General features: G+C 47.1%; 1 protein-coding gene across 4 annotated transcripts in view; it reads right to left on the minus strand.

The window, feature by feature from the left end:
- LOC308676236 (chromodomain-helicase-DNA-binding protein 8-like) overlaps positions 1-25,012 on the minus strand; it is an 81,108-nt gene extending 56,096 nt beyond the window's left edge. For 2 of the 4 annotated variants that reach the window (XM_081342052.1, XM_081342050.1), the window contains exons 1-8: positions 24,166-25,012; positions 13,066-13,449; positions 9,686-10,062; positions 7,952-8,066; positions 5,762-5,956; positions 4,915-4,983; positions 580-635; positions 14-131 (exon numbers count right to left, since the gene is read on the minus strand). In XM_081342052.1, coding sequence (XP_081198178.1) covers positions 14-131; positions 580-635; positions 4,915-4,983; positions 5,762-5,956; positions 7,952-8,066; positions 9,686-10,062; positions 13,066-13,449; positions 24,166-24,915 — 2,064 coding nt within the window. In that variant the 5' untranslated portion in view covers positions 24,916-25,012. Of the gene's footprint in view, positions 1-13; positions 132-579; positions 636-4,914; positions 4,984-5,761; positions 5,957-7,951; positions 8,067-9,685; positions 10,063-13,065; positions 13,450-24,144 lie in introns of all 4 variants that reach the window. The other 2 variants (XM_081342051.1, XM_081342049.1) reach the window with 1 other exon arrangement.
- Positions 25,013-26,892: the final 1,880 nt, after the last annotated feature.

The following is a 26,892-nucleotide window of genomic DNA, read 5'->3' on the forward strand; positions in this document are numbered from 1 at the left end:
TCATCATGGGTACCTCATGAAAGAAGTGTCTCATCTGAGCCATTTTGGTCTTAAACCGTTTGAGCTTCTGGTGGATCCTCTTGTCCTTCTCCAGCTGAGCAATGGTGGCCCATTCACAGTGCAAGTAAGAGCTTGGGGAAGAATTGGAACAGAAAGTTGGGGAGAAAAGAGAGAAGGGTATTGTAAATGATCAGCATCTAGAACTGGATCAATGGAAAGAGGTGGGATCCTTGGTGCTTTTCTTGCAAATGGTTCATTACCCAACTACGTAACGTCCTCACTTATAACAGGTACTCTGGAACATCAACACTGATGTTACCTAGTTGGGTAATGAAATGACTGCAAAGAAATAGCCAAGCTTTCTGAGAATACCAGGGATCCCACAGTTCAACCACGAGAGTGATCTGGCTCCAGAACTTCATTCTTTCCCAAAACTGGGTCAATCCAAGCATTCCATTAGTGTTTTGATGGGATGGGAAACAATGGTACAAACACAGACCGAGATCTGCGTTTCACACCTTCTGTTAAACCGCCCAGCGGTGGGAACGTTTGAAAAGTAGAGGAGGGTGGTGTACTTACTAGTTTTTGTACTTCACAAAGAATTCTTCTGCTTCTGTGAACTGCCCATTGGGTAGCTGCCGATGGAAGAAAGAAACACACAAAATCAGAGAACTGAAGGCATAGGGGAGCTGTTCCAGCTAAGGAGGACGGCAGAATAACAGAGTGGGAAGGGACCTTGGAGGTCTTCTAGTCCAACTCCCTAATCAAGCAGGAGACCCTATTCCATTTCAGACATTGGATGGTGGTCCAATCTCTTCTTAAAAACTTCCAGTGTTGGAGCACTCGCAATGTCTGGAGGCAAGTTCTTCCAGTGATTAATTGTTCTAACAGTCAAGAAATTTCTCCTTAATTCTAGGTTGCTTCTCTCCTTGTTACGTTTTTATCCACTGCTTCTTATCCTGCCTTCAGATGCTTTCGAGACTCACTTAATCTCCTCTTCATTGTGGTAGCCCCTTAGACATTGGAACATTGCTATGATGTCAGCCCTCGTCTGCCTTTTCCCTAGACTTGACATACCCAACACTTGCAATTGTTCTTCGTATGTTTTAGCCTCCAGTCCCCTAATCATCTTTGTTGCTCTTCTCTGCACTCTTTCTACTGTAGAGTCTCAACATCTTTTTTTATATTGTGGTGACCAATACTGGATGCAATATTCCAATGTTCAAATACAGTATTTGCATCTGGATTCACAACCACTATCAAACTCAGTTTGAAGAACACCAAGAAGTAAAAAAAATCAAGTCTCCTCCTTGATAGGGCTTTGCTAAGAGAGCACAAGCAGTTGACTGCTGTACCTATAAACTATCATATTCTGAAATGCAATCATGTTATAATTTGAAGCCATGTCATCCTTGTTCTGTATAAGCCTGTAATAACCGTGGGAAGAGATTTCACTATAGACTTCTCAGCTCTTCCCACCTCCAACCTAACAACAGGTAGAGCTTGACTGTTACAGTGGTCACGATATGTATTTTTCCAGTGTGATTAATGGAATAATTTTTTAAAAACACACACACAAAAGAGCAGATATCATGAACATTTGTTGTTCATTTCTGTCATGCTGAGAGGACAGCTAAAGGCAGCTTAGCCCGAACCACCTAATTTCCCCATCCAACTGTCAAGAACAATGTCTCAACATTTGAACACTACTAAATAGATTGGAGGGACGCGGTGGCTCAGTGGGTTAGGACGCTGAGCTTGTCGATCAGAAGATCGGCAGTTTGGCGGGTTGAATCCCGTGTGCCGCGTAACAGTGAGCGCCTGTTACTCGTCCCAGCTTCTGCCAACCTAGCAGTTCGAAAGCACGTAAAAATGCAAGTAGAAAAATAGGGACCACTACGGTGGGGAGGTAACAGCGTTCCGTGCGCCTTTGGCGTCTAGTCATGCCGGCCACATGACCACGGAGACGTCCTCGGACAAGCGCTGGCTCTTCGGCTTTGAAACAGAGATGAGCACCGGCCCCTAGAGTCGGAAACGACTAGCACACATGTGCAGGGGAACCTTTACCTTTAAATAGATTGGATGGTTAAACCCCCATATGCAGACTTGTTGATTTAGAAAACTCTATTCCCCCCAGGACCAGTTTGCTTGAAAAGACGGGGAGGAGAGAACTTGACATTTAAGGAATATGTTTGAGGAAAATTCAGGACAACAAAAGAGAGAAAACAATTAACGAGTGGAACATCTGATTTAAGTTGGGTGCTTCATCACTGGAGGTTTTTAAGAAGAGATTAGATTGCCATTTATACAGAAAGATATAGGGCCTTCTGCCTGAGGAGGAAGTTGGACTGGAAGACCTTCCCCACGCTGTTATTCTGTTATTTGTTTTTCAGGGGAAAAGACATGGGATAAAAAATAATAATCCTAATCTACATAAAACTGGGGTGAGGGACTAATTTAATTTTTATAATGTTTTCCAAACCTCTGGTTCTTGGTGAATTATATTCCATTTTGGTTTCCAACACTGTTTTTAAACTGTTTTTTGAGTTTTTCAATGATTTCACTGAGAATGCGGAATAAAATCTTACAATTACATTTAGTCTCCTAATTGTTCCTGTTAATGAACTCATCATTCACCATAGCAGCGTAAGAGTTGGAAGAGAGACCTTGGAGGTCTTCTAGCCCAACCCCCTGCTCAAGCATAAAATCCTATAGCTTTTCACACAAATGGTCGTCCAATCTCTTCCTAATGTTGGAGCGTTCACAACTTCTGGAGCCAAGTCATTCCACTGATTAATTCTTTGAACTGCCAGAAAATTACGTCCTTAGTTCTAGGTTGCTTCTCTCCTGGATTAGTTTCTATCTATTGCTTCTTTTTTCTGCCTTCAGGTGCTTTGGAGAATAGGTTGACCCCCCTCTTCTTTCTGGCAGCCCCTCAAATATTGGAATACTGCTATAATATCACCCCTAGTCCTTCTTTTCATTAAACTAGATATACTCAATACCTGCAACCTTTCTTCACATGTTCTAGCTGCCAGTCCTCTAATCATCTTTGTTGCTCTTCTCTGCACTCTTTCTAGAGTCTCAACGTCTTTTTTACATCGTGGTGACCAAAACTGGATGCAGTATTCCAGGTGTGGCCTTACCAAGAAATTGTAAAGTGGTATTAGTACTTCACGTGATCTTGATTCTATCCCTCTGTTAATGCAGCCTAGTACTGTGTTGGCTTTTTTGGCAGCTGCAGCACACTGCTGGCTCATATTGAAGTGATTGTCCACTAGGAAGGACTCCAAGATCCCTCTCACAGTTACTACTATCGAGCAAGGTACCCCCTATATTATACCTGTGAATTGATTTTTCCTGCCTAAATGTAGAACCTTACTTTTTTCACCATTGAATTTCATTTTGTTAGATAGTGCACAGTGTTCGAATCTGTCCAGATCCTTCTGTATTTTAAACCTATCTTCTGGAGTATTGGCTATTCCTGCCAGCTTGGTGTCATCTGCAAATTTGATGAGTTCTCCATCTATCCCCTTGTCCAAATTGTTGATGAAGATGCTGAAGAGCACTGGGCCCAGAACAGAGCCCTGGGGCACCCCACTACACACTTCCTTCCATGTAGATGCAGTTCCATTGAGGACCACACGCTGAGTACGGCCTGTCAGCCAGCTATGAATCCATCTGGTGGTGATGCTATCTAACCCACATTTTTCTATCTTGTCAAGTAGTAGGTTGTGATCTACTTTATCAAATGCCTTACTGAAGTCCAAGTAAATTATATCTACAGCATTCCTCTGTAGATATACCTCCTGTCTGTTACTAGACTTACGAGACTTGTATTCTAAATGGCTCCCTGCTGAAGCATCGATTTGTAAAATAAATAAAAGAATTAAAATATTTTTTTTAAAAAATGGCCACTAGGGCAAACAAATTAATTTGTGAAAAGCTGGTTATCTGTCCCTTTGTCCATCCATCCATCCAACTCCTCTAGCCTAACCATCTACACAACGGTATTTATTTATTTAGCGTATGGCTGGTCACAAACAATATTAAAAACATTTCATATTTACAAGTTAAAAGAGTTAAAACCATTAAAAAAGAAGCAGTAATAAAACCTAAGAGGAAACCGGAAATAACATTTCAGAATTTGATGTCGGGTTTGGACTGCCGTAGCTACCGTTGTTACGCAGAGGAAGTCCTTAAAATCTCCTGGGTATTTTCTATGAATGCATTCCCTCACTGTATGTTGGATAGTCTGTCGGGAAGCTCCGCAATCACATTGCGCTGAAGATGTCTTCCCCCATTTATACAAAAAATCGGCACACACCCCATGAGTCGTTCTAATTCTGTTGTATGTCACCCATGTGTGTCGGGGTAAGTTGAACCCTGGAGGTATATTATTAGGATTAATATGCTCGAAAATATCTTGGGAGGTATAGCTACTCCATGCTTCCATCCACTTTTGTGTGGTGCTCTGATGTTCGGCCAGCAGCTTAAGCGCTGTAAGGAGTGGTGGGTTTCTTGACTTTAGTCGACCTCTTAAAAGAACAGAGGTATAACCATGAATAGGTAGAGAGGAATTTAGCAGGATCTTATTATACTCCCGAAATAAGAGCTTCTTGTCGTCGTAAGTGCGGGGGGAGTATATGGCTAAGAACTGGTAGCCAGTGAATAGGTCTTACGACGCTATATCCTAATAATCCTAGCGCGCTGAGGGGAGAATTCTGAGCCTCAATCTTGGAAGGTCTGCTATGAAAGGCAAGGGCAAAACAAGGTAAAAGGGACTCTTGTGTGGCTTCGGACTCTTCCCTCTCCTCCCCCATCAAGGAAAGCAAATCCTTAGAATAAAGCAGGGCAGAGGCAGCTGGAAAGCCGCAAGTCATTCAGCCCTGGCGGCAGATCAAAGATTCTCACCTCCTTCTTCACTACCCGCATGGACAGGACCTTGTCTACGATGGCAGCGTCCTCTTCGCTGGGGTTTTCCTGCGGGCAGAAAGGGTGGGGGGGGAGAAAGAAAGGGGCGGCTTAAAGGAAGTTTAAAAGTTACAGTCGTAAGTTGAGGACGACCTGCAGAGGCAAACGATATCCCTGATTTCACCATGGAGCAACCTGGGGCAAGAGGCATTCCAGATTTTGCAAATGCTGCGCAGAATAGTCGACATATTATAGGCCAGGGGTAGGCAACCTTGGCTCTTTTAGGACTCGTGGACTTCAACTCCCAGAATTCCTGAGCCAGCCATGCTGAGGAGAAAGAGAGAGGTTTCCAAGCTGAGCCATGCTGGCTCAGGAATTCTGGGAGTTGAAGTCCACGAGTCATAAAAGAGCCAAGGTTGCCTACCTCTGACCTAGGCTTAGGCCGCTTTATGACTGGTGGACTTCAAGTCCCAGAATTCCTGAGCCAGCCATGCTGAGGGGAAAGAGAGAGGTTTCCAAGCTGAGCCATGCTGGCTCAGGAATTCTGGGAGTTGAAGTCCACGAGTCATAAAAGAGCCAAGGTTGCCTACCTCTGACCTAGGCTTAGGCCGCTTTATGACTGGTGGACTTCAACTCCCAGAATTCCTGAGCCAGCCAAGCTGAGGAAAAAGGGAGAGGTTTCCAAGCTGAGCCATGCTGGCTCAGGAATTCTGGGAGTGGAAGTCCACGAGTCATAAAAGAGCCAAGGTTGTCTATCCCTGTATCTAGGCCTTAGCAAATCAGCCGGGGGGGGGGGAGGGGAGGAGGTTATGAGGATACGACGTTCCAGACTAAGGAAGTCCCTTACCACGAAGAACTGCATTGAAGGCAACGTCTCGCCCTCAGGGATGGGTTCTGGAGCAGGGGGTTCCGGAGCTGGGGGTTGTTCGGTCTTGATGGGCCCCATCACATCCAGCTCCTCATCTTCTTCGTCATCCGTGATCTTGATGTCCAGATCTTCTGTGTATTTCTTTCGCTTCACCTGACGGTTCGAACGCCGTTTCTAGAGGCAGGGAGAAGAGGAGATAGGTTTGAGGAAAATAACATGCCATTAAAGAGAGAGAAAAAATATTCCGCATCTATTGAAGGAAAATATTTGTAGCCCAAGGTTGAAATGAGGGGTCCTTGCTGCTCTCTGAGCTGAGCTTGCTTGTTTTCTTGCACATGGAATCAGGGTAGCACACAAGCCAACTAAGGCCCTTCAAAACATCCCAAGCAGACCAACCCCAGAAGGAAAAACAAACAAACAAAAAACAGGAGTCATCTACAACAGGGCTTTTCAACCAGTGGTACGGGTACCACCTGTGGTACATTGGCACCTGGCAGGTGGTATGCGACCATCCTAGAAAAGTGGTAGCGGGGGAAGGGAATGAGCTGAGCCGGTGGCAGCACCGCACAAGCCTGAGCGAGAGACGGCTTGAGCTGCAGGGCTGTCAGGACTCAGCGAAAGCGCCAGGATCAGCGCTTCTTTGGGGCTGTGAGGGGTCAGTGGAAGTGCCAGGATCGGCACCAGGCTCCAGCTGGAGCTCGGCACCGATCCTGGTGCTTCTGAGCCCAGAACAAGCGCCAATCAGCTGGAATGTTGCAGCATCTCCAGGGTCTTGTGATTTACATTCAGATGCTTGGCAACTGATTCCTATTTATGACGGTCACAGTGTCACAGGGTCATGTGAAGTGACCAAAACCTGCTGCAACCACCCAGCAGACGAGGGGAATAAAAACCAAACACCCCCCGCCCCACCCCCGCTGCCTATCCTCAACAGAAATGCTCACAACAATGAAAACCTCGGACAGGAGGAAGAGTGCTGCCGGGCAGGCAGGCAGGTGTCTTGCTCAGCTGTGGCTTGGGGGGGGCACTTTTTTCAGTGCCATTGTAACTTCGAAAAGTCACTAAGCGAACTGTTGTAAGTCGAGGACTACGTGTACTTTATCACTTTTTTCCTTTTTTTTTTTTGGGTCAGGTTTTCGACACCATGCTAGGTGACTGGTGGTACTCGGATGTTGCCATATCCTAAAAGTGGTACAATGGGTGAAAGGGTTGAAGAGCCCTGATCTACAACATACAGAGTAACACCTGCAACCGCCACTATGTAGGACAAACAGGCAGAAGACTGGCAGAACGCATCCAGGAACCCCAACTGGCAGTCAAAAGGCGTGACGAAAATTTCACAACACATAGACTTCGCCAGAGTTTCAACTGGGAATAATGTGACAATCCTAGACCAGGCCAAATCCAAAAAATGCCAGGGAATTTCTAGAAGCCTGGCAACTCTTGACAAATCAGCCATCGATAGACACATAGACATTAACAACATCTATAGACCACGCAGGAGGGACGCGGTGGCTGTGGGTTAGGACGCTGAGCTTGTCGATCAGAAGGTCGGCAGTTTGGCGGGTCGAATCCCGAGTGCCGCGTAGCAGAGTGAGCGCCTGTTACTTGTCCCAGCTTCTGCCAACCTAGCAGTTCGAAAGCACGTAAAAAATGCAAGTAGAAAAATAGGGACCACTACGGTGGGAAGGTAACGGCGTTCCGTGCGCCTTGGGCATCTAGTCATGCGGACCACATGACCACGGAGACGTCCTCAGACAAATGCTGGCTTATTAGAAGGCTGATGCTTTATGAAACAAAACTATGACTGGGTCTGGATATCCTGCTTTGGATTTTAGCTGGGGGAGCCAAGCATTTGTATAAAGACAATTTCTGTGGCCACACTGCCAGCATGGCTATACGCCAAAGGTGTGCATGGAACCTTCTCACTGAAGTGGTACCCATTTATCTACTCGCATTTGCATGCTTTCGAACTGCTCGGTTGGCAGGAGCTGGGGCGAGGATGGGAGACCTCCCCATCGGGTGGCATTCGGGTCTTGAACCTGGCCTGTCAGCTTCCCAGCTGGGACAAGCTCAGTGTCTTTAACCACTGTGCCATCTCTTGGTGAAAACAGAACTCTTTGTACAGCCTTAACCCAGCCACCGCCTCCCCCTGGATGCTGGGCTCACCTGGATGCTGGTCTCCTCTTCTTCACGCGGAGACTGGGCTGGCATTAGCTCGGCGTCTGAATTGTCTGAAGAAGCGTTCCGTTTCCGCTTCTTCCCAACAACTGGCGTGATCGTGCTGGGAAGAAAGAGAGAGAGTCACAAATGGAAATGTCAAGGAGGAGGAGGAGGAGGAGGAGGAAGAAAAAAGAAGAAGAAAAGAGGAAGAAAGATGAAGAGGAAGGAGGAGGAAGGAAGAAGAAGAAGAGGAAGAGGGAAAAAGAAGGAGGAGGGGGAGAAAGAAGAAGAAAGAAGGAGGAGGAGGAGGAAAAAAGAAAAGAGGAAGAAGGAAGAGGAAGAGGAAGGAGGAAGAAGAAGAGGAAGAAGGAAAACAGAAAAAGGAGGAGGAGGGGGAGAAAGAAGAAGAAAGAAGGAGGAGGAGGAAAAAAGAAAAGAGGAAGAAGGAAGAAAGAGGAAGAGGAAGAAGAAGAGGAAGAAGGAAAAAGGAGGAGGAGCAGGGGGAGAAAGGAGGAGGAAAAAAGAAGAAAAAAGGAAGGAGGAAGAAAGAGGAAGAGGAAGGAGGAAGAAGAGGAAGAAGGAAAAAGGAAAAAGGAGGAGGGGGAGAAAGAAGGAGGAGGAAAAAAGAAGAAAAGAGGAAGGAGGAAGAAAGAGGAAGAGGAAGGAGGAAGGAAGAAGAAGAGGAAGGAGGAAAAAGAAGGAGGAGGGGGAGAAAGAAGAAGAAAGGATGAGGAGGAAAAAAGAAGAAAAGAGGAAGAAAGAGGAAGGAGGAAGAAAGAGGAAGAGGAAGGAGGAAGAAGGAAAAAGGAGGAGGAGGAGGGGGAGAAAGAAGGAGGAGGAAAAAAGAAGAAAAAAGGAAGGAGGAAGAAAGAGGAAGAGGAAGGAGGAAGGAAGAAGAAGAAGAGGAAGAAGGAAAAAGAAGGAGGAGGGGGAGAAAGAAGAAGAAGAAAGAAGGAGGAGGAAAAAAGAAAAGAGGAAGAAGGAAGAGGAAGGAGGAAGAAAGATGAAGAGGAAGGAGGAAGGAAGAAGAAGAGGAAGAAGGAAAACAGAAAAAGGAGGGGGAGGGGGAGAAAGAAGAAGAAGAAAGAAGGAGGAGGAGGAAAAAAGAAAAGAGGAAGGAAGGAGGAAGAAAGATGAAGAGGAAGGAGGAAGGAAGAAGAAGAAGAGGAAGAAGGAAAACAGAAAAAGGAGGAGGAGGGGGAGAAAGAAGAAGAAAGAAGGAGGAGGAGGAAAAAAGAAAAGAGGAAGAAGGAAGAAAGAGGAAGAAGAAGAGGAAGAAGGAAAAAGGAGGAGGAGCAGGGGGAGAAAGGAGGAGGAAAAAAGAAGAAGAAAAAAGGAAGGAGGAAGAAAGAGGAAGAGGAAGGAGGAGGAAGGAAGAAGAAGAAGGAAAAAGAAGGAGGAGGGGGAGAAAGAAGAAGAAAGAAGGAGGAGGAGGAAAAAAGAAAAGAGGAAGAAGGAAGAGGAAGGAGGAAGAAAGATGAAGAGGAAGGAGGAAGGAAGAAGAAGAGGAAGAGGAAGAAGGAAAACAGAAAAAGGAGGGGGAGGGGGAGAAAGAAGAAGAAGAAAGAAGGAGGAGGAGGAGGAGGAAAAAGAAGAAAAGAGGAAGAAAGAGGAAGGAGGAAGAAAGAGGAAGAGGAAGGAGGAAGAAAGAGGAAGAAGGAAAAAGGAGGAGGAGGAGAAAGAAGAAGAAAGAAGGAGGAAGAGGAGGAGCAGAAAAAAGCCAGTTCCGCTGCTGTTTACCTGGGTTTCCCTCGGCCTTTGCTCTTGCCAGATCCCCCCTGGCCCCGGCCCTTGCGCGGCCGCTCCTCTTTGGGGATGCGCTCTCCCCCGCCCTTCCGGCGCCGCTTGCGCTCGCCCGTCTCTTCCGGGCGAACGCTGGGCAGTTCGTCTTCGTTCAGCACCCGGGGGATGTTCTGCTCGCCCCGGGCTCGGGCTCGGGCGATGGCCTCGGCTACGATCCGGTTGGCCTTCTCCTGCTTCTTCTGATGCTCCAGCTTGCGGGATTCATCCGAGCCGCTCCGGGTGGTGCCGCTGGAGGACGGGAGGGCCGCCACCTCGCTGCTGCTCAGCACCTTCACCACCGAGAGTCCCGAGGAGCTGCCCTGGGATGAGCTGGCCTGCAACGGGTTTACACGGTGAGAGAGAGAGAGAGAGAGAGAGAGAGAGAGAGAGAGAGAGAGAGAGAGAGAGAGAGAGAGAGAGAGAGATCCTCAGTGGAACTTCCTGGTTTCTCTCCGGATAGGAGGCTGACGTACAGAAAACGGCTAAGAACGGAGCCATTTTGAAGGTGGGAATGGGGGGAGGGCGGCGGGGGGGGGGGGGAAGAACAGCCTGAGGCTTCCACAACTGAAAACCTAAAGCCTCTTCCTCTCTCCGCCCAACCCACCTCACAGGGTTGTTGTGGGGAAAATAGGAGGAGGAAGGTGTGCTGGATGTGTTTGCCACCTTTGGGTATGATAACAAAGGTGATTAAAAGAAACAAACAAATACATTTCTGTTATGACAGGCAAGAGAAACAAAGAGGAAGGGACTTCATTTTTCTTTTCCTTTTTTACCAGTGTGAGAAGTAGGATGTGGACTGGGTGCCTCAGCATAACAGAATTTCCAAAAAATCAGATACAAATTCGGTAGTCCCACACACACACTAAGCTTTCTTTCTCTTGCTTTCTTTCTTTCTTTCCTTTCTTTCTCTCTCTCTCCTTCTCTCCCTTTCCCCCTCTCTCTCTTTTTTTCAACATTTAGGACTTCAGGTCAACCAAACTAGCCTCGTTTCTCCAACAATGCTTTTTGTATCATGTTACAGAAGAGCAGGCAGAGATGGAGGGCGGAGCTAAATGCATCATCTGCTTGGAATCGTTACGTTACCACAAATGGTCCAAGTCTTAACTCTCCTCAAATTCTGTGGACCTTATCTGGCACCAACTTAGTACTGAATTTTAGTTGACTAGACCAGTATTTCTCGACCTTGGTGTCTTTTAAGATATCTGGACTTCAACTCCTAGAATTCCCCAGCCAGCACGGCTGGCTGGGGAATTGTGGGAGTTGACGTCCAGGTCGAGAAACACTGGTAGACTTGTGCGTCTAGGCTTGATCAATAATTCTTTTGAACTGCAACTTAATGTACGGAACTGATCCTTTGCATCTCACGTGTGCCATTTGTTCAGCGTTAGCTGTTTTCCAAGGGGTGATAAAGAACCTCAATGTCTCCACTACTGAAGTAATTTATTCATCCCCCCCCTCTTTGCAAGGGCAGTCTTTTCCAACCTCACCTTGGCTACATGGACTAGCAACTTGCTTTATGCTTTCAAAGAACACCAAGGTATCTGGGAAAAAAGAATCAACTTTGACTGTCACCTTTAAAGCCCTTCATGGCTTGGGACCAGGTTATCCGAGGGACCGTCTCGTGCCGGTCATATCGACCTGACCCATTAGAGCGGGGCGGAAAGGAATGTTGTGGGTCCCATTCCCTAAGGAGATACATCTAGTGGGACCAAGAAGGAGTGTGTTCTCTGTGGTGGCTCCTTCTCTCTGGAACACCCCCCCCCAGAGATTAGACTGGCCCCCACGCTAACACCTTTTTGGAAGGCGCTGAAGACCTGGTTCTGCCAGCGGGCCTGGGGAACCCTGAGTGGGCTAGAGCCCATTAAATGGCTAGTTTGAATGTGTGTTATCACTTGATTTGAGGGGGGGTTATTATTATTATTATTCTCATTATTTATTTATAGTGTCATATAATATATGTTGGTATATGCATAATTCTGTATTTATTTATTTATTGTCATATTTATGTAGCGTATATTGGAAGTGGTGACCCTTTGAGAGCTGAATGCAACAAAATTTCTTTTTAATGTATGCCGAGTAGTGTACATTCAAAGTGACAATAAAGTTGTTAGTCTATTCTAATTCTAATTCTATTCTGTTCTGTTCTAATTCTATTCTATCCCCATTCTCTCCTCTCCTCTCTCTCCAGCCACCTCATTCTCTGTCGTCCCCTTCTTCTCTTGCCCTCCACCTTTCCCAGCATTAGGCTCTTCTCCAGTGAGTCCTTCCTTCTCATTAGGTGGCCAAAGTATTTGAGTTTCAGCTTCAGGATCTGGCCTTCTAAAGACCAGTCAGGGTTGATCTCCTCTAGGACTGACCGGTTTGATCGCCTTGCAGTCCGAGGGACTCACAGGAGTCTTCTCCAGCACCAGAGTTCAAAGGCCTCATTTCTTTGGTGCTCAGCCTTTCTTACGGTCCAACTTTCACTGCCATACATTGCAACTGGGAAGACCATAGCCTTGACTATACACACTTTTGTTGACAGGGTGATGTCTCTGCTTTTTAGTGTGCTGTCTAGATTTGCCATGGCTTTCCTCCTGAGGAGCAAGCGTCTTTTAATTTCTTGGTTACAGTCCCCATCTGCACTGATCTTGGAGCCCAGGAAAATCTGTTATCCTGTCCTATCCTTATTCCATTCCATTCCATTCCACTCTAATATTATTCTATTCTATTCTATTCTATTCTATTCTATTCTATTCTATTCTATTCTATTCTTATTCCATTCTATTATTCTATTCTATTCTATTCTAATTCCATTCTAATATTATTCTATTCTATTCTATTCTTATTCCATTCCATTCTATTATTCTATTCTATTCTATTCTTATTCCATTCTAATATTATTCTATTCTTATTCCATTCCCTTCTAATATTATTCTATTCTATTCTTATTCCATTCCATTCTAATATTAATCTATTGTATTCTAATTCCATTCTATTATTCTATTCTATTTTCCATATTCTATTCTATTCTATTCTATTCTATTCTATTCTATTCTATTCTATTCTATTCTATTCTATTCTATTCATTCTAATTCTAATTCTATTCTATCCCATCCCCATTCTCTCTTCTCTCTCCTCTTGTTCCCTATTCCCTTCCCTTCCTTTTTATAGGGTGTTTATACACCTGTGTAAGCCTGCCTTGAGTCGCCCTGTGCAAGTGGGCAGCCATACAAATTTCCTAAATAAAATAGGCAAATAACATCTGCCCCGTTTTTTCACCGTTATTGGCAAAACTCTGGAGAACAGAGCCTAACCCTCCTTCCCAATGGACGGGAGCATAAGCATTCTCCCCTTACCTGTGGCTGCAGCACAACTTTGACAGGGACCGTCACCCTCTGACCTGAGCCCCCGACCACCTGCGCTTGTTGGACTGCCGGTACGCTTAAGGGGGCCTGCTGGCCGGAGGCGCTGGCTGGGGCTTGCTGCAAGAGCTGGATCTTCTGAGTCCCCAGCTGGCCGCTGGGTTGCTGTTGCTGACCCGGCTGTTGGACCTGCAGCTGGATGGTTACCACTTTGGCAGGCTGTCCCGGCATTCCTTTGGCTTGGCTCAGGGCGGCCAGCTGATTGCCTTGAAGGACAATCTTGCCTGGTAAGCTGCCCAAAACCACTTGCCGCTGTCCCGGAGCATTTCCGCCAGTCGGGGGTTGCTGGAGGACCAAGGTGATCCGTTTGGATTCCCCCTGTGAGGAAGAAACAGGATGGCGGGTCAGTTCTCACAGGCTCCTCAGCAAAGAAGGTAGCCACGGCATGCATATATATCTATATCTATATCTATATCTATATCTATATCTATATCTATATCTATATCTATCTATATCTCTATCTATCTATCTATCTATCTATCTATCTATCTATCATCTATCTATCTATCTATCTATCTATCTATCTATCTATCTATCTATCTATCTATCTATCTATATATATATATTTCTGTGCAACATATAAAAGGGACGCGGTGGCTCAGTGGGTTAGGACGCTGAGCCTGTCGATCAGAAGGTCGGCAGTTTGGTTGGTCGAATCCCGAGTGCTGCGTAACAGAGTGAGCGCTTGTTACTCATCCCAGCTTCTGCCAACCTAGCAGTTCAAAAGCACGTAAAAATGCAAGTAGAAAAATAGGGACCACCACGGTGGGAAGGTAACAGCGTTCCCTGCGCCTTTGGCGTCTAGTCATGCCGGCCACATGACCACGCAGACGTCCTTGGACAAGCGCTGGCTTTTCGGGTTTGAAACGGAGATGAGCACCGGCCCCTAGAGTCGGAAACGACTAGCACGCATGTGCGGAGGAACCTTTACCTTTACCTTATGCAACATATAAAAGGAAAAAACAAAACAAAAACCACAAAAACAAACATGTGAGCAGAGCCAAGATACTCCTCCACATGTTTGGGCTAGGAGGTTAAGCAACTTTAACTGGGCTGATTAGTTTTATACTTGTGTCTTCTGTTGTAAGTTGCGAATGCGGGGTTTTTTTTTGTTTTTTTTTAAAGAAATCCTAAATATTTGTTACCTGGGTTGCTGGTTTAGTTTTAACATTTGGTTTTAAGTCCTGAATGCCATCCCGAGTCATGTCTATGAGAGGTGGCTAAATAACTAACTAAATGGCCAAATAAATAAATAAACAAACATACACATTCATACTGTAAATATTGCTCTCAAGCTAAAACTGAAAAATACTTCACTGCTTTAAATTCCATATGTAGAAAAGAGGGAGATACACGCACACAAACACACATATATATATATACACACATGCTATATATATATATATATATATATATATATATATATATATATATATATATATATATATATATATATATATATATATATATATATATATATATATATATATATATATATATATATATATATATATATATATATATATATATATAGCACAGCCCCACCGGCAGTTGGAAGGAAAGGAACAGACAGACCACGCATTGCTCCTGAAAGCAGCAGGAGGAATACTCCGGCCTGATGATGACGGATGGGAGTTCGTCGAAACGTCGCCACAACTTTCTGAAGATGAAAGGAACGTGGGAAGAAACCCGAGACTCTAGACCTACATATATATATATATATATATATATATATATATATATATATATATATATATATATATATATATATATATGTGTGTGTGTGTGTGTGTGTGTGTGTGTGTGTGTGTGTGTGTATGTGTGTGTGTGTATGTATATATATATATACACACACACATATACATATGTGTGTACACACACACACACACACATATATATGTGCAGGGCTTTTTTTGTCATAGAATGCCCAGAATGGAGTTCCGGCACCTTTTTTGGATGGAACCTTGTAGGGTAGGCAAGGTGGGTTGTATGATGTGTGAGTTCCCGGCACCTTTTTCTTTTACAAAAAAAGCACTGTATATGTGTGTCTGTGTGTATATGTGTCTGTGTGGCTCTCTCTGTGTTTGTGTACACACACACACACACACACACACACACACACACACACACACGTAGATCTTTGGTCATTCGGGTTTTTTCCCCACGTAGAATTGAAGGTATAAGAGCAACGTTTCGACGGAATATATATACACACAGATACATATACACATACATACATACATACATACGCAGTCCTCAACTTACAATCACAATTGAGCCTAAACTTTCTGCATTTAAGTGAAGCAGTTGAATGAATTTTGGCCCGTTTTGCGCCTTTTCTTCCCACAGTTGTTAAGTGAATCACCGCAGTGCTTAAGTTAGTAACCTGGTCGTTAAATGAATCCAGCTTCCCCCACTGACTTTGCTTGTCGGAAGGTCCGATCACATGATCGTGGGACGTTGCAAACGTCACTAACACGAAGCAGTTGCCAAGCCTTCACATTTTGATCACATGACCCACGGGGGGGGGGACGCCACAACGGCCAAAACTCTGGAAAACGGTTATAAATCACTTTCGGTCAGTTCTGTTTGTAACTTTGAAAGGTCACTAAATGAACTGTCGTAAGTCGAGGGCTATCTGTATGCAGGTGCACGTAAACGCACACGTACAGGCACCCTTTAAAAACAACAACAACAACAACAACCACCTACCACCAGCTTCACTGCCTAAGCCAGAGGAACACAAAGAGATTTCTTATCATCTTCGCTTCAACAAAAAGCAAATTTAAAAGCTCTCCTTTAGCGGAATGCTTTGACTGAGCAGCCCAGCCAGTAAAAGTCCTGCAACTGTAAACTTCAGCTCCTTACCCTCCATCCCAAGGCTACATACACAAACTTTGGGGTCTCGTCTTTCCCACAATGACGCACACAGAACTCTTAAGGGGAAGCAGGCGGTGGCAAAGGGCTGCCTAAGGAATCTGCAAAATATCTCCCTGTGCTTGAACATATGGGCATGTCAGAAAAGGCTAGGCTGTAGCCTCCCAGATGGTTTGGAATTTGAAATGCAACACCTTTATTTAAATGAAAACAACAACAACAACAACAACGCTGTTGGGAAGCTTTCAAACAAGTCAGGTATAGGCCTCGGAGCAAAGTTTCACAATCTTAAGGAATTTTTAAGATGTGGCGGGCTTCAGCTCCCAGAATTACCCAGCTGGGAAAATTTGGGGAGCTGGTTCACACATCTTAAAAAGTTGCTGTGGTTGAAAAACAATGCTTTAGAACCACAGCCTGAACCGGCTATTTTTTTTTAATGTAATTTTTATTGTCCCAAAGGTGCTTTTTTCAGGAGGCAACTGGACTTTCATGTTTTCCTACGAAGACGTTTCGCTGAGGATACCCAGCTTTTCATCTCCACTCCGAACCAACCCAGTGATGCCCTCGAGGGTGATGTCCCGTTGCCTGGAAGCGGTACGAATCTGGATGGGGAAGAACAGGCTCCAACTCAACCCGGCCAAGACCGAGTGGCTCTACGTACCGGCATCTCGTGTTGTCCAAGATTTACCATCTTTGGTTATGGGGGAAGAGGTGTTGCCTCCCGTTGATAGGGCGCGCAACTTAGGCGTCCTCCTGGATCCACGACTCAATTTAGAACATCATATAGGAGTCGTGGCCAGGGGGGCATTTGCCCAGGCTTGCCTGGTGCGCCCCTATCTGGACCGAGATGCCTTACGTACGGTCACTCATGCACTCGTCACCTCCCGTATAGATTACTGCAACGCTCTCTACATGGGGCTGCCCTTGAAGACCACCCGGAGGCTTCAGCTGGTGCAGAATGCAGCCGCACGGGTTGTGATGGGAGCATCCCGATACTCCCATATTACACCCCTCCTGCGTGTGCTGCCTTGGTTGCCGGTTGCCCTTCGGGTGAGGTTCAAGGTGCTGGTTCTTACCTATAAAGCCCTACATGGCTTAGGCCCGGGATATTTACAGGACCGTCTGCTGCCGGGAACGACTTCCCATCGCCCTTTGCGCTCACACAGAGAGGGTCTCCTCAGGGTGCCGTAGCCAGACAATGTCGGCTGGCGACCCCCAGGGGGAGGGCCTTCTCTGTTGGGGCGCCTGCCCTTTGGAATCAGCTCCCCCAAGAACTTTGGATGGTCCCAGATCTCCGGTCCTTTCGTCGCGACCTAGAGACATACCTTTTCCAACTGGCCGACCTGGACTGAAGACGGGGGTTTTAATTTTGTTTTAATTTTTATTGGTTTTTAGTGGGGCTTTGTAAATTTAATCTCTTTTAATATTTGTATTATTGTTGTTTTATTGTTGTTAGCCGCCCTGAGTCCTTCGGGAGATAGGGCGGCATATAAGTCCCATAATTAAATTTAAATTAAATTCTCGTCCAAGAAGCTTCTTCAGCTCTGAAGCTGAGGAAGCTTCTTGGATGAGAAGCGAAACGTCTTCAAAGAAAAACAAGAAAGTCCAGTTGCCTCGTGAAAAAAGCACCTTTGGGATAAAGCTATGGCCTGGATGACTGAGAATTTCCATGGACATAATTTTTATTGAATTTTCTTTTTTTAAGAAGACGAAAAGCAATACGAGTATTACAAAAGAACCAAAGGAAATGAGGGGAAATAGTGAGTAAGAAAATACAAAAATAAAAATATTATAGGAAACAGCTTCCAGTCTTTTTGACAATGGTTATACATGCATTAGGGACGCGGTGGCTCAGTAGGTTAGGACGCTGGTCGGCAGTTTGGCGGGTCGAATCCCGAGTGCCGCGTAACAGTGTTACTCGTCCCAGCTTCTGCTAACCTAGCAGTTCGAAAGCACGTAAAAATGCAAGTAGAAAAATAGGAACCACTACGGTGGGAAGGTAACAGCGTTCCGTGCGCCTTTGGCGTCTAGTCATGCCGGCCACATGACCACGAAGACGTCCTCGGACAAGCGCTGGCTCTTCGGCTTTGAAACGGAGATGAGCACCGGCCCCTAGAGTCGGAAAGGACTAGCACGCATGTGCGGGGGAACCTTTACCTTTACCTTTATACATGCATTGATATTTTCCCTTCTCTCTCTCTCTCTCAGGTTACATAATTTTTTACTTCCATAAGCTACCCTTTTTCATCTTCACATCCATAAATCACAAGTTCATACTTTTTGTTGAACAAAAAGTCTACAGGAAGTCCTCAACTTATAACAGTTCATTTAATGAGCATTTGAAGCTACAACAGCACTGGGAAAAAGTGATTTATGACCATTTCTTCACACTTAGGACCACTGCAGCATCCCCATGGTCACGTGTTCAAAACGGACTCGTATTTATCAGGGTCGCAGTGTCCCAGGGTCACGTGATCGATCCCCTGTTGTGACCTTCTGACCAGCAAAGTCAATGGGGGAAGCCAGATTCACTTAACAACCGGGTTGCTAACTTATCAACTGCCAGAATGACTTAACCACTGTGGCAGGAAAGGTCGTAAGATGGGGCTAAACTCACTTTACAAACGTCTCACTTAGCAGTAGAAATTTGGAGCTCAACTGGGGTTGTATATTGACGCGGTGGCTCAGTGGGTTAGGACGCTGAGCTTGTCGATCAGAAGGTCGGCAGTTTGGCGGGTCGAATCCCGAGTGCCGCGTAACACAGTGAGCGCCTGTTACTCGTCCCAGCTTCTGCCAACCTAGCAGTTCGAAAGCACGTAAAATTGCAAGTAGAAAAATAGGGACCACTACGGTGGGAAGGGAACAGCGTTCCGTGCGCCTTTGGCGTCCAGTCATGGTGGCCACATGACCACGGAGACATCCTGGGACAAGCGCTGGCTCTTTGGCTTTGAAACGGAGATGAGCACCGGCCCCTAGAGTCGGAAACGACTAGCACGCATGTGCGGGGGAACCTTTACCTTTACCTTTATTGAGGACTACCTGTATGAGCAGTTTCCAGTCAGTAATAAATGCAATGTTGATGTTTCCCCTGGCAAACAAATTACTTTTTACCAATTTTTTTGGGCGAGTTTTATCATCTTCACCAACTTGTTCCTCCGTGGTGGGTATTTTAGAATCTTTCCATTGTTGTGCATACCGTTGTTTGCAGCGGTGATCACATATATAAAAAATAATTTTTGTTCTAGGTGTTTGTCCATTAATCCCAACAAGAAAAGGTCAGGTTTCAGTTGAATGTTTTTTGTAACAGTGTATACATTGGAAACCTTTTTTTTTTTTTACAAGTTCACCAGGCATCACAAAAGGACCCTTTGTGTTGCACGTATTTCCAACCTAAATTTGAAGTACCCTTATTACATTCTGGCTAATTTTTCTGGAGTCATATACCAACAGTACATAATTTATAGACATTCTATTTCAAGTTATAATAATGTGGGGATTTCAATCATCTCAAGCACAGGTTTTCCCACTGTTTCAGCAATACGTTATGTCCAAAATTCTCAGCCCGTTTTCTCCTCCATTTCATATTTCATGGAGAGTTTATACATTCTGGGCATCACACGTTCATCATTTGTACAGAATGCAATTCCATATTCTGCCTCTTGTTCAATTCCAAATGTCTGTCCTGTTATCTTAGGCTGAATCTTCTTCTTAGCCGTGCGTACAAAATCCACTGAAAAGTAAATCGCTCTGCAGCCAATTATTCTGGATTTCATTTTATATTCCTATACGCGTACCTTATATCCTACCTAAGTTAACTATTTTTGCACCTACCGTTTCTAGTCTGAAAAAATAAACATAGCACAAGACACATAAAAAGAGTTTTTGGGAACATTCTGCGTTCACATTTATTCCGTACTCTCAATATGGGTCGCAGTGGCTCAGTGGCTTAGGACGCTGAGCTTGTCGATCAGAAGATCGGCAGTTTGGCGGATCGAAACCTGAGTGTTGCGTAGCAGAGCGAGCGCCTGTTACTCGTCCCAGCTTCTGCCAACCTAGCAGTTCGAAAGCACGTAAAAATGCAAGTAGAAAAATAGGGACCACTACGGTGGGAAGGTAACAACGTTCTGTGTGCCTTTGGCGTCCAGTCATGCCGGCCACATGACCACGGAGACGTCCTCGGACAAGCGCTGGCTCTTCGGCTTTGAAACGGAGATGAGCACCGGCCCCTAGAGTCGGAAACGACTAGCACGCATGTGCGGGGGAACCTTTACCTTTAACACAGTAGTTTTTAACATTTCTACCAACATTAACTTTACTGTACCACAGAAAACCATGCCATCCAAACCTCAGACCACGCTCTTCAAATCCTAAAATTATTTTATTTCTCAACAGCACCCACAATCTAGGATTGTGTTAGCTTTTTTGGCTGCTGCTGCACATTGCTGGCTCATAGTCAAGCGATCCTCCACTAGATCCCTCTCACAGTTATTGTTTTTAAGCCAAGTCTTGCTGACTTAAACTTTGGCCTCGGTTATGGTTGTCAAGTCGAGGACTACCTGTATTTCATCCAAAATAAAAATTCACAGCAGCAAAAGCTGCCGAGCCAGTGAACCATAAATCCAAGAAAAAGGGCCCTCAGCACACCGACCAGCCCAGGCTCGGGGAAAACACCCAGGTTTTTTAAGAGTTTTATGAACGGCGAGCAAGGGTTGAGGCCATTCTAATCTCAAGAGGAAAGGATAATTCCCAGAGCAGGGGCCACTGCAGAAAAGACCCTGCTACCAGCTGACATCCTTGACTGACAGGATACAGGAAGTCCTCAACTTACAACAGTTCATTTAGCGACCGTTCAAAGTTGTAACGGCACTGAAAAATGTGACTTGTGACCCGTTTTTCCCAAGTGCGACCTTTGCAACATCCCGTGGGTCGCGCGATCAAAATTCAGGTGCTTGCCCCCAGCTTCACATTTATGACACGGTCGCTGTGCCCCAAGGTCAAGCGATCGATCCCCTTTTGGCGACCTCCTCACAAGCAAAGTCAACGAAGGAAGCCAGCTTCACTTAACAACCGGGTTACTAACTTATCGACGTGCAGGGATCCACTGAACAACGGTGGCAAGAAAAATTGCAAAACGGGGCAAAACTTTTCACTTCACAAACGGCTCGCTTTAACAACAGAAATTTTGGGCTCAGTTCTGGTCGTAAGTTGAGGACCACCTGTATAGGTAGGTGGACCCATTGCATATTTTCTATACCAGCTGCTATGAGGTTACAATCCTACCTCTACTACTTAACAGGGAAGACGCTACCTCTACTACTTAACAGGGAAGACGCTTTATATTTTTTAGCAGGTAAGAGGAGGACCAGGCTAAAATTTTAACAGCAGACTTTAAGGAATGCAAATGTCCCATATTTTATATATATATATATATGTGTGTGTGTGTGTGTGTGTGTGTGTGTGTGTGTGTGTGTATACGTATGTGTATATATATACACGTATGTATATATATATATATATACACACACGTATGTATATACACGTATGTATATATATACACGTATGTATATACACGTATGTATATATACGTATATACATACATACCTACATATATATACACACACATACATATATACATACATACATGCATACACACACACACACACACACACACACACACACACACACGTAAATTTTAGATTGCTAACACAAATATGAGCTGTCACTGTTGTGACGACTGCCTGTAGATGGCCTTCGGTTAGGCCGAAACAGGAAATAAAGATTTGTCCCTTGTTTGGGGCCTAATCTAAATAGTTAACAAGCATTTAACATACATACATACATACACACACACACACACAAAAGATGATCCCGACTACATGAGCGCTTGGGAAGATTATACAGACAGGGGGGAAAAAACAAACTGCCTCCGTTTCTGTATTCCTAGTAAATCTCAAATTACAGGTAATCCTCGACTTACAACAGTTCATTTCGTGACCGTTCGAAGTTGCAACGGCACGGAAAAATGCGACCTATGACCCGTTTTTCACACTTACGGTTGTTGTGGCATCCCCATGGCCCCGTGATCCAAATCTAGATGCTTGACATCTGCCTCTTATTTATGACCATTGCAGGCAGTATGCTCGGGGGGTGGGTTTAACTGATCCCCTTCTGACCAGCAAAGTCAACGGGGGAAGCCAGATTCACTTAACGACCGTGTTACTAGCTTAACAACCGCAGTGATTCGCTCAACAACCACGGCAAGAAAGGTCGTCAAACGGGGGCGAAGAACTCTCTTTATAAATGTCTTGCTTAGGAAAAAAAAAATATTGGGCTCAAGTTGAGGACCACCTGTCCTTTCTCTGACAAGCAAGGTTGCCATCAGAATGTAGGAAAAACCAACTAGGGGAGATATTAGGAATCTCCCCCCCCCACCCAAGAACAGACATGTCAAGCTCAAGGCCCGCGGCTGGATCTGGCCCACGATGGGCCCACCTCCAGCGCGTGGGGCTGCCCCGGAGAGGGTGAGGGACTGGCCCTTGCCACCCTGGCCCACCCGAGCGTGAGGGGCCCGGTGGTGCCCAACAGCAGCCCCGACCCACCGGCTGCTTAGCCGCCTCTTGGCCGGCACACTCTGGTCTGAGCGCTGAGGCCGCTGGGTTGGCCCTCCGAGCGGCAGGCGGAGGCACTAGGGGTGGAAGGCACGTGATCCGACCCACTGGACGCAGAAGAAGCAAAGCTGGGCTGGGCTCCAGGGTCATGGCACCCTGGAGGCTCAAGGGCCGGACAAGGTGCCTGCCTTCCACCACCCAGGGCCCCAGACTGCCCGTGCCGCCATTCAGGGCCCCGTGTGGCACAAGAGGGATGGCGAGGCTCCTCTGGTGGACCAGGCGCTGGAGCCTGCCCCAGTCCCGCTCCCCTTCCGCCGGAGACTGCCGGTGTCGAGCCCCGTGGGCCCGACACTCCGTGGGGGGGGCGGCCTCGCGCACCGGCCTTGCGCCTTCTTCCTCCCTGGCCTCGAGCAGTCTCCGTGCCGGGTGGCCGTGTCGCTCGCCCGTTTTCTCTGCTGTTGTCGTCCTTCCTGGTCATCCTTCTACGTTGGCCGGCCTCCAACCACTTCCGGGACTCAGGGCGGCCGCGTCTGCGCAGACGGACCATCCGGCCGAGCCTGCCGAGTGCCAGCTGCTCCCTGCGTCCTCGGCCGCCTGCCAGCTGCTTCCAGGAATGCTGGCAGGCGCGGCAGACCGGACGAATCCTCCTGCCAGGCCTGCCGACCGCCGGGTGAGACCTGGGTCTTCGGCCGCCTGCAGGCTGCTTTCCGTGACCCAGGCAGACGCGGCTGAGCAACCGGACCCTCCTGCCAGGTCTGCCGCCGAACAGCTGTTCCAAAGTGCGGGACCAGACTTCCTGGGGTTTGCGGAGGGTGGTTTGGGGTGCGGATCCCCTGGTGTGGCTGGGTGCGGTGGGGTTGGGCGCCTGGGGTTCAGGGTAGGGGTTACCTGGCGTACTTACCTGGTTGGAGGCGGTATGCCGGATAGGGGGGAGGCGGGTTGACACACACCCGTGCGGATGGCGTCTGGGGATAGCAGGAAAAGGGGATAGCAGCAAAAGGAACTGTAGGGGGGGGAGGAGGGTTTATATGGATGTGTGGGCGGATGTTGGTCTATGGTGTGAGGGCGGAGCCCTCGTACCTGACGGCTATGTAAGTGTTGGGAGCGATGTGCTACCAACGCCGACTTTGTTTCCACTGGAGCTGAATAAAGCGACCTTTGTTTTGTCACACGTTCCTGCTGGAGTTCCGTGTTTGCTTCTATCCGAGGACGTGATTGTGACAGCCGGATCCTGCCCAGCCCTACATTGGCGCCCCCCTCCCCCCCATGCAAGTGATGTTGTGCTGGCCGTGCCCCCCCACCCCGCCCCCAAAGGGATGCATCCCTCAATGAAACTGAGTTTGACACCCCTGCCCAAGAAGAACATAAGCCCACTTGCTCTGCTCAGAGTTCCGCTGGGTTTCCTCCTAATCTGCCTTTTCAAATTCCCCTGGAAACCAAGACCGCGAGCCTTGTTGACTCGGAAGTCCTTGGAAAAGACCCAGGTTAGGTTCCCAAGTGTTGAACCCCGAAGCTGCTGCATCCTCACCTGCAAGAACTGCATGCTCACCTGGGCTGGCGTCGAGGTCAGGGTGACGGCAGGTTTGAGAGGAGCAGCTCCCGTGTTCCCTCCGGTTTGGCTCTTCACGGGCTGCAGGACTAGCTGCTTGACGGGACGTCCGGGCTGCACCAAACGGTGGAGTGTAGCTGGGGCCCCGGCTCCAGGGGAGACTTTGGTGGCCAGCACTGCATTGCCTGAGACAATGGAGACCCCGGGCCGCAAGGGGGTGCCCGTCAGGACCTTGGCGAAGGTCACTTTGCCCCCGTTGGCTGCCCCAATGGGCTGGGCTTGGATCTGGGCCACATGAGCGCCGGTCATGGAGCTTCCCGCCGGGGCCTTCAGAATGACAATTTTGGGGGCTGGAGGGGGCCCGGCGCTTTGCTGACCGCCAGCTGAGGAAGAGGGCGCAACCGTTGAGGTGTTTGTGGCTGACGAGACCCCCATGAACGGGTTGCCCTGGCTGAGAACCTCCTGATCCTGAGGGGCCTGCAGGAGCCCTGCTTGATCTTGCTGGGGCAGATCGGTCACGGACTCCGGTTGCGTGTTGGGGAGGGGCAGGGTCTCTGGTTGGGAGGGCTCCGTCTGAGGGGCAACCTGCTGGTCTTTGGAGCCCCCCGCTAAGGAGTCCAGGCTCGCTCCGGAAAGCCCCAAGGCCTCTTCAATGGGGTCCGGAGCGCCCTGGTTAAAGCTCTCATCGGTCAATGAGTCCAGGCCAAAGAGGTTGGGATCGTCAAAGAGGTCCATGATGGGGTCAGCCATGACCGAAGGAGAAGAATCTAACTCCCTGGCTGGAGAAAGGAGGTGACGAAGAAGTCCTTTTGCCAACAGCACTCTTCCTTTCTCCAAGAGTCTCAATCAAGCGGGCTCCGCCTCATGAAGGAACGCACACGTTGTCCGGGACGGGCTGGAAAAGAAGAAAGGATGGGTTAAGAACATCTCACCTCATTAGCCCTGGGCTCCTTCAATTCCAGCTTTTGTTTCTCACAGACGGTTATGGGTGCTAGTAAGCAGGAGATGGAAACCGAGGCCTTTTCTACTCATTCCTCCTACAACTAGAATTGTTGCTCAACACGGCGATTTCAAAACTTGAGTGTCTTGAGGACACTCAAGGAAGCGGTCGGTCGGGAATGACAGCTTAATCATCAGCTGCGTGAAGAAGACACAGGTAGTCCTCGACTTACAACGGCTCACTTAGTGACCGTTTGAAGTTACAACGGCACTCCAAAAAAAAAAGGGGGGGACTTATGACCGATTTTCACACTTCAAAACCGCTGCAGCATCCACAGGGTCACGCGATCAAAATTCCAGAGGCGTGGCAACCGACTCACATTTTATGACGGTCGCAGCGTCCTGGGGCCAGGTGATTTTACCTTTTGCGACCTTCTAACAAGCAAAGTCAACGGGAGAAACAGAGTCACTTAACAACAGTGTTAATAATTTAACAACTGCAGGGATTCACTGGAGAACTGTAGCGAGAAAGCTGGTAAAATGGGGCAAAAATCACTTAATTTGGGGTTCGACTGTAGTCGAGGACTATCTGTATATGAGTCGGGGTGGCGCAGTGGTTAGAATGCAGTATTGCAGGCTAAGTATGCCGACTGCCAGCAGTTCGATCCTGACCGGATAAAGGCCGACTCAGCCTTCCATCCTTCCGAGGTCGGTAAAAGGAGGGCCCAGACTGTCGGGGGCAAGATGGTGACTCTGTAAACTGCTTAGACAGGGCTGTAAAGCTCTGTGAAGCGGTATGTAAGTCTAAGTGTGACCGTGTTTCCTCAAAAATAAAACCAAACCGGAAAATATGCCCTAGCATGGTTTTTCAGGACGCTCGTAATGTAAGCCCCACCCCCCCAAAATAAGCCTCATTTAAGACTGTCAGCAAGACTGATGCATTTAGTACCGTATTTCCCTGAAAATAAGACCTAACCGGAAAATAAGCAAAACTTAATATAAGACCCTGTCTTATTTTCAGGGAAACACGGTATTATCATTGTCATTGACTCAGCCTTCCATTCTTCTCAGGTCGTCGGTAAAAGGAGGACGCAGATTGTTGGGGGCAATAGGCTGACACTGTAAATTGCTTAGAGACGGCTATAAAGCTCTGTGTATATAAGTGTTATTGCTATTGCAGTCTAGGCATCTTGACTACGTCCCCACTAAGTGTCATTGTAGCCAAGAAATTAAAAGACGCTTGCTCCTCGGGAGGAAAGCCATGGCAAATCTAGACAGCACACTAAAAAGCAGAGACATCACCCTGTCAAGAAAGTGCGTATAGTGAGGGCTATGGTCTTCCCAGTTGCAATGTATGGCAGTGAAAGTTGGACCATAAGAAAGGCTGAGCGCCAAAGAATTGAGGCCTTTGAACTATGGTGCTGGAGAAGACTCCTGCGAGTCCCTTGGACTGCAAGGCGATCAAACCGGTCAGTCCTAGAGGAGATCAACCCTGACTGCTCTTTAGAAGGCCAGATCCTGAAGCTGAAACTCAAATACTTTGGCCACCTAATGAGAAGGAAGGACTCACTGGAGAAGAGCCTAATGCTGGGAAAGGTTGAGGGCAAGAGAAGAAGGGGACGACAGAGAATGAGGTGGCTGGATGGAGTCACTGAAGCAGGAGGCGTGAGCTTAAATGGACTCCAGAAGATGGTAGAGGACAGGAAGGCCTGTTGTCCATAGGGTCGCGATGGGTCAGACACGACTTCGCAGCTAACAAGTGTCATTTGCAACGAAGAAAAACTCTCA

This window comes from Vipera berus (genome assembly GCF_964194415.1).
Source record: "Vipera berus genome assembly, chromosome: W".
Lineage (NCBI taxonomy): Eukaryota > Metazoa > Chordata > Lepidosauria > Squamata > Viperidae > Vipera > Vipera berus.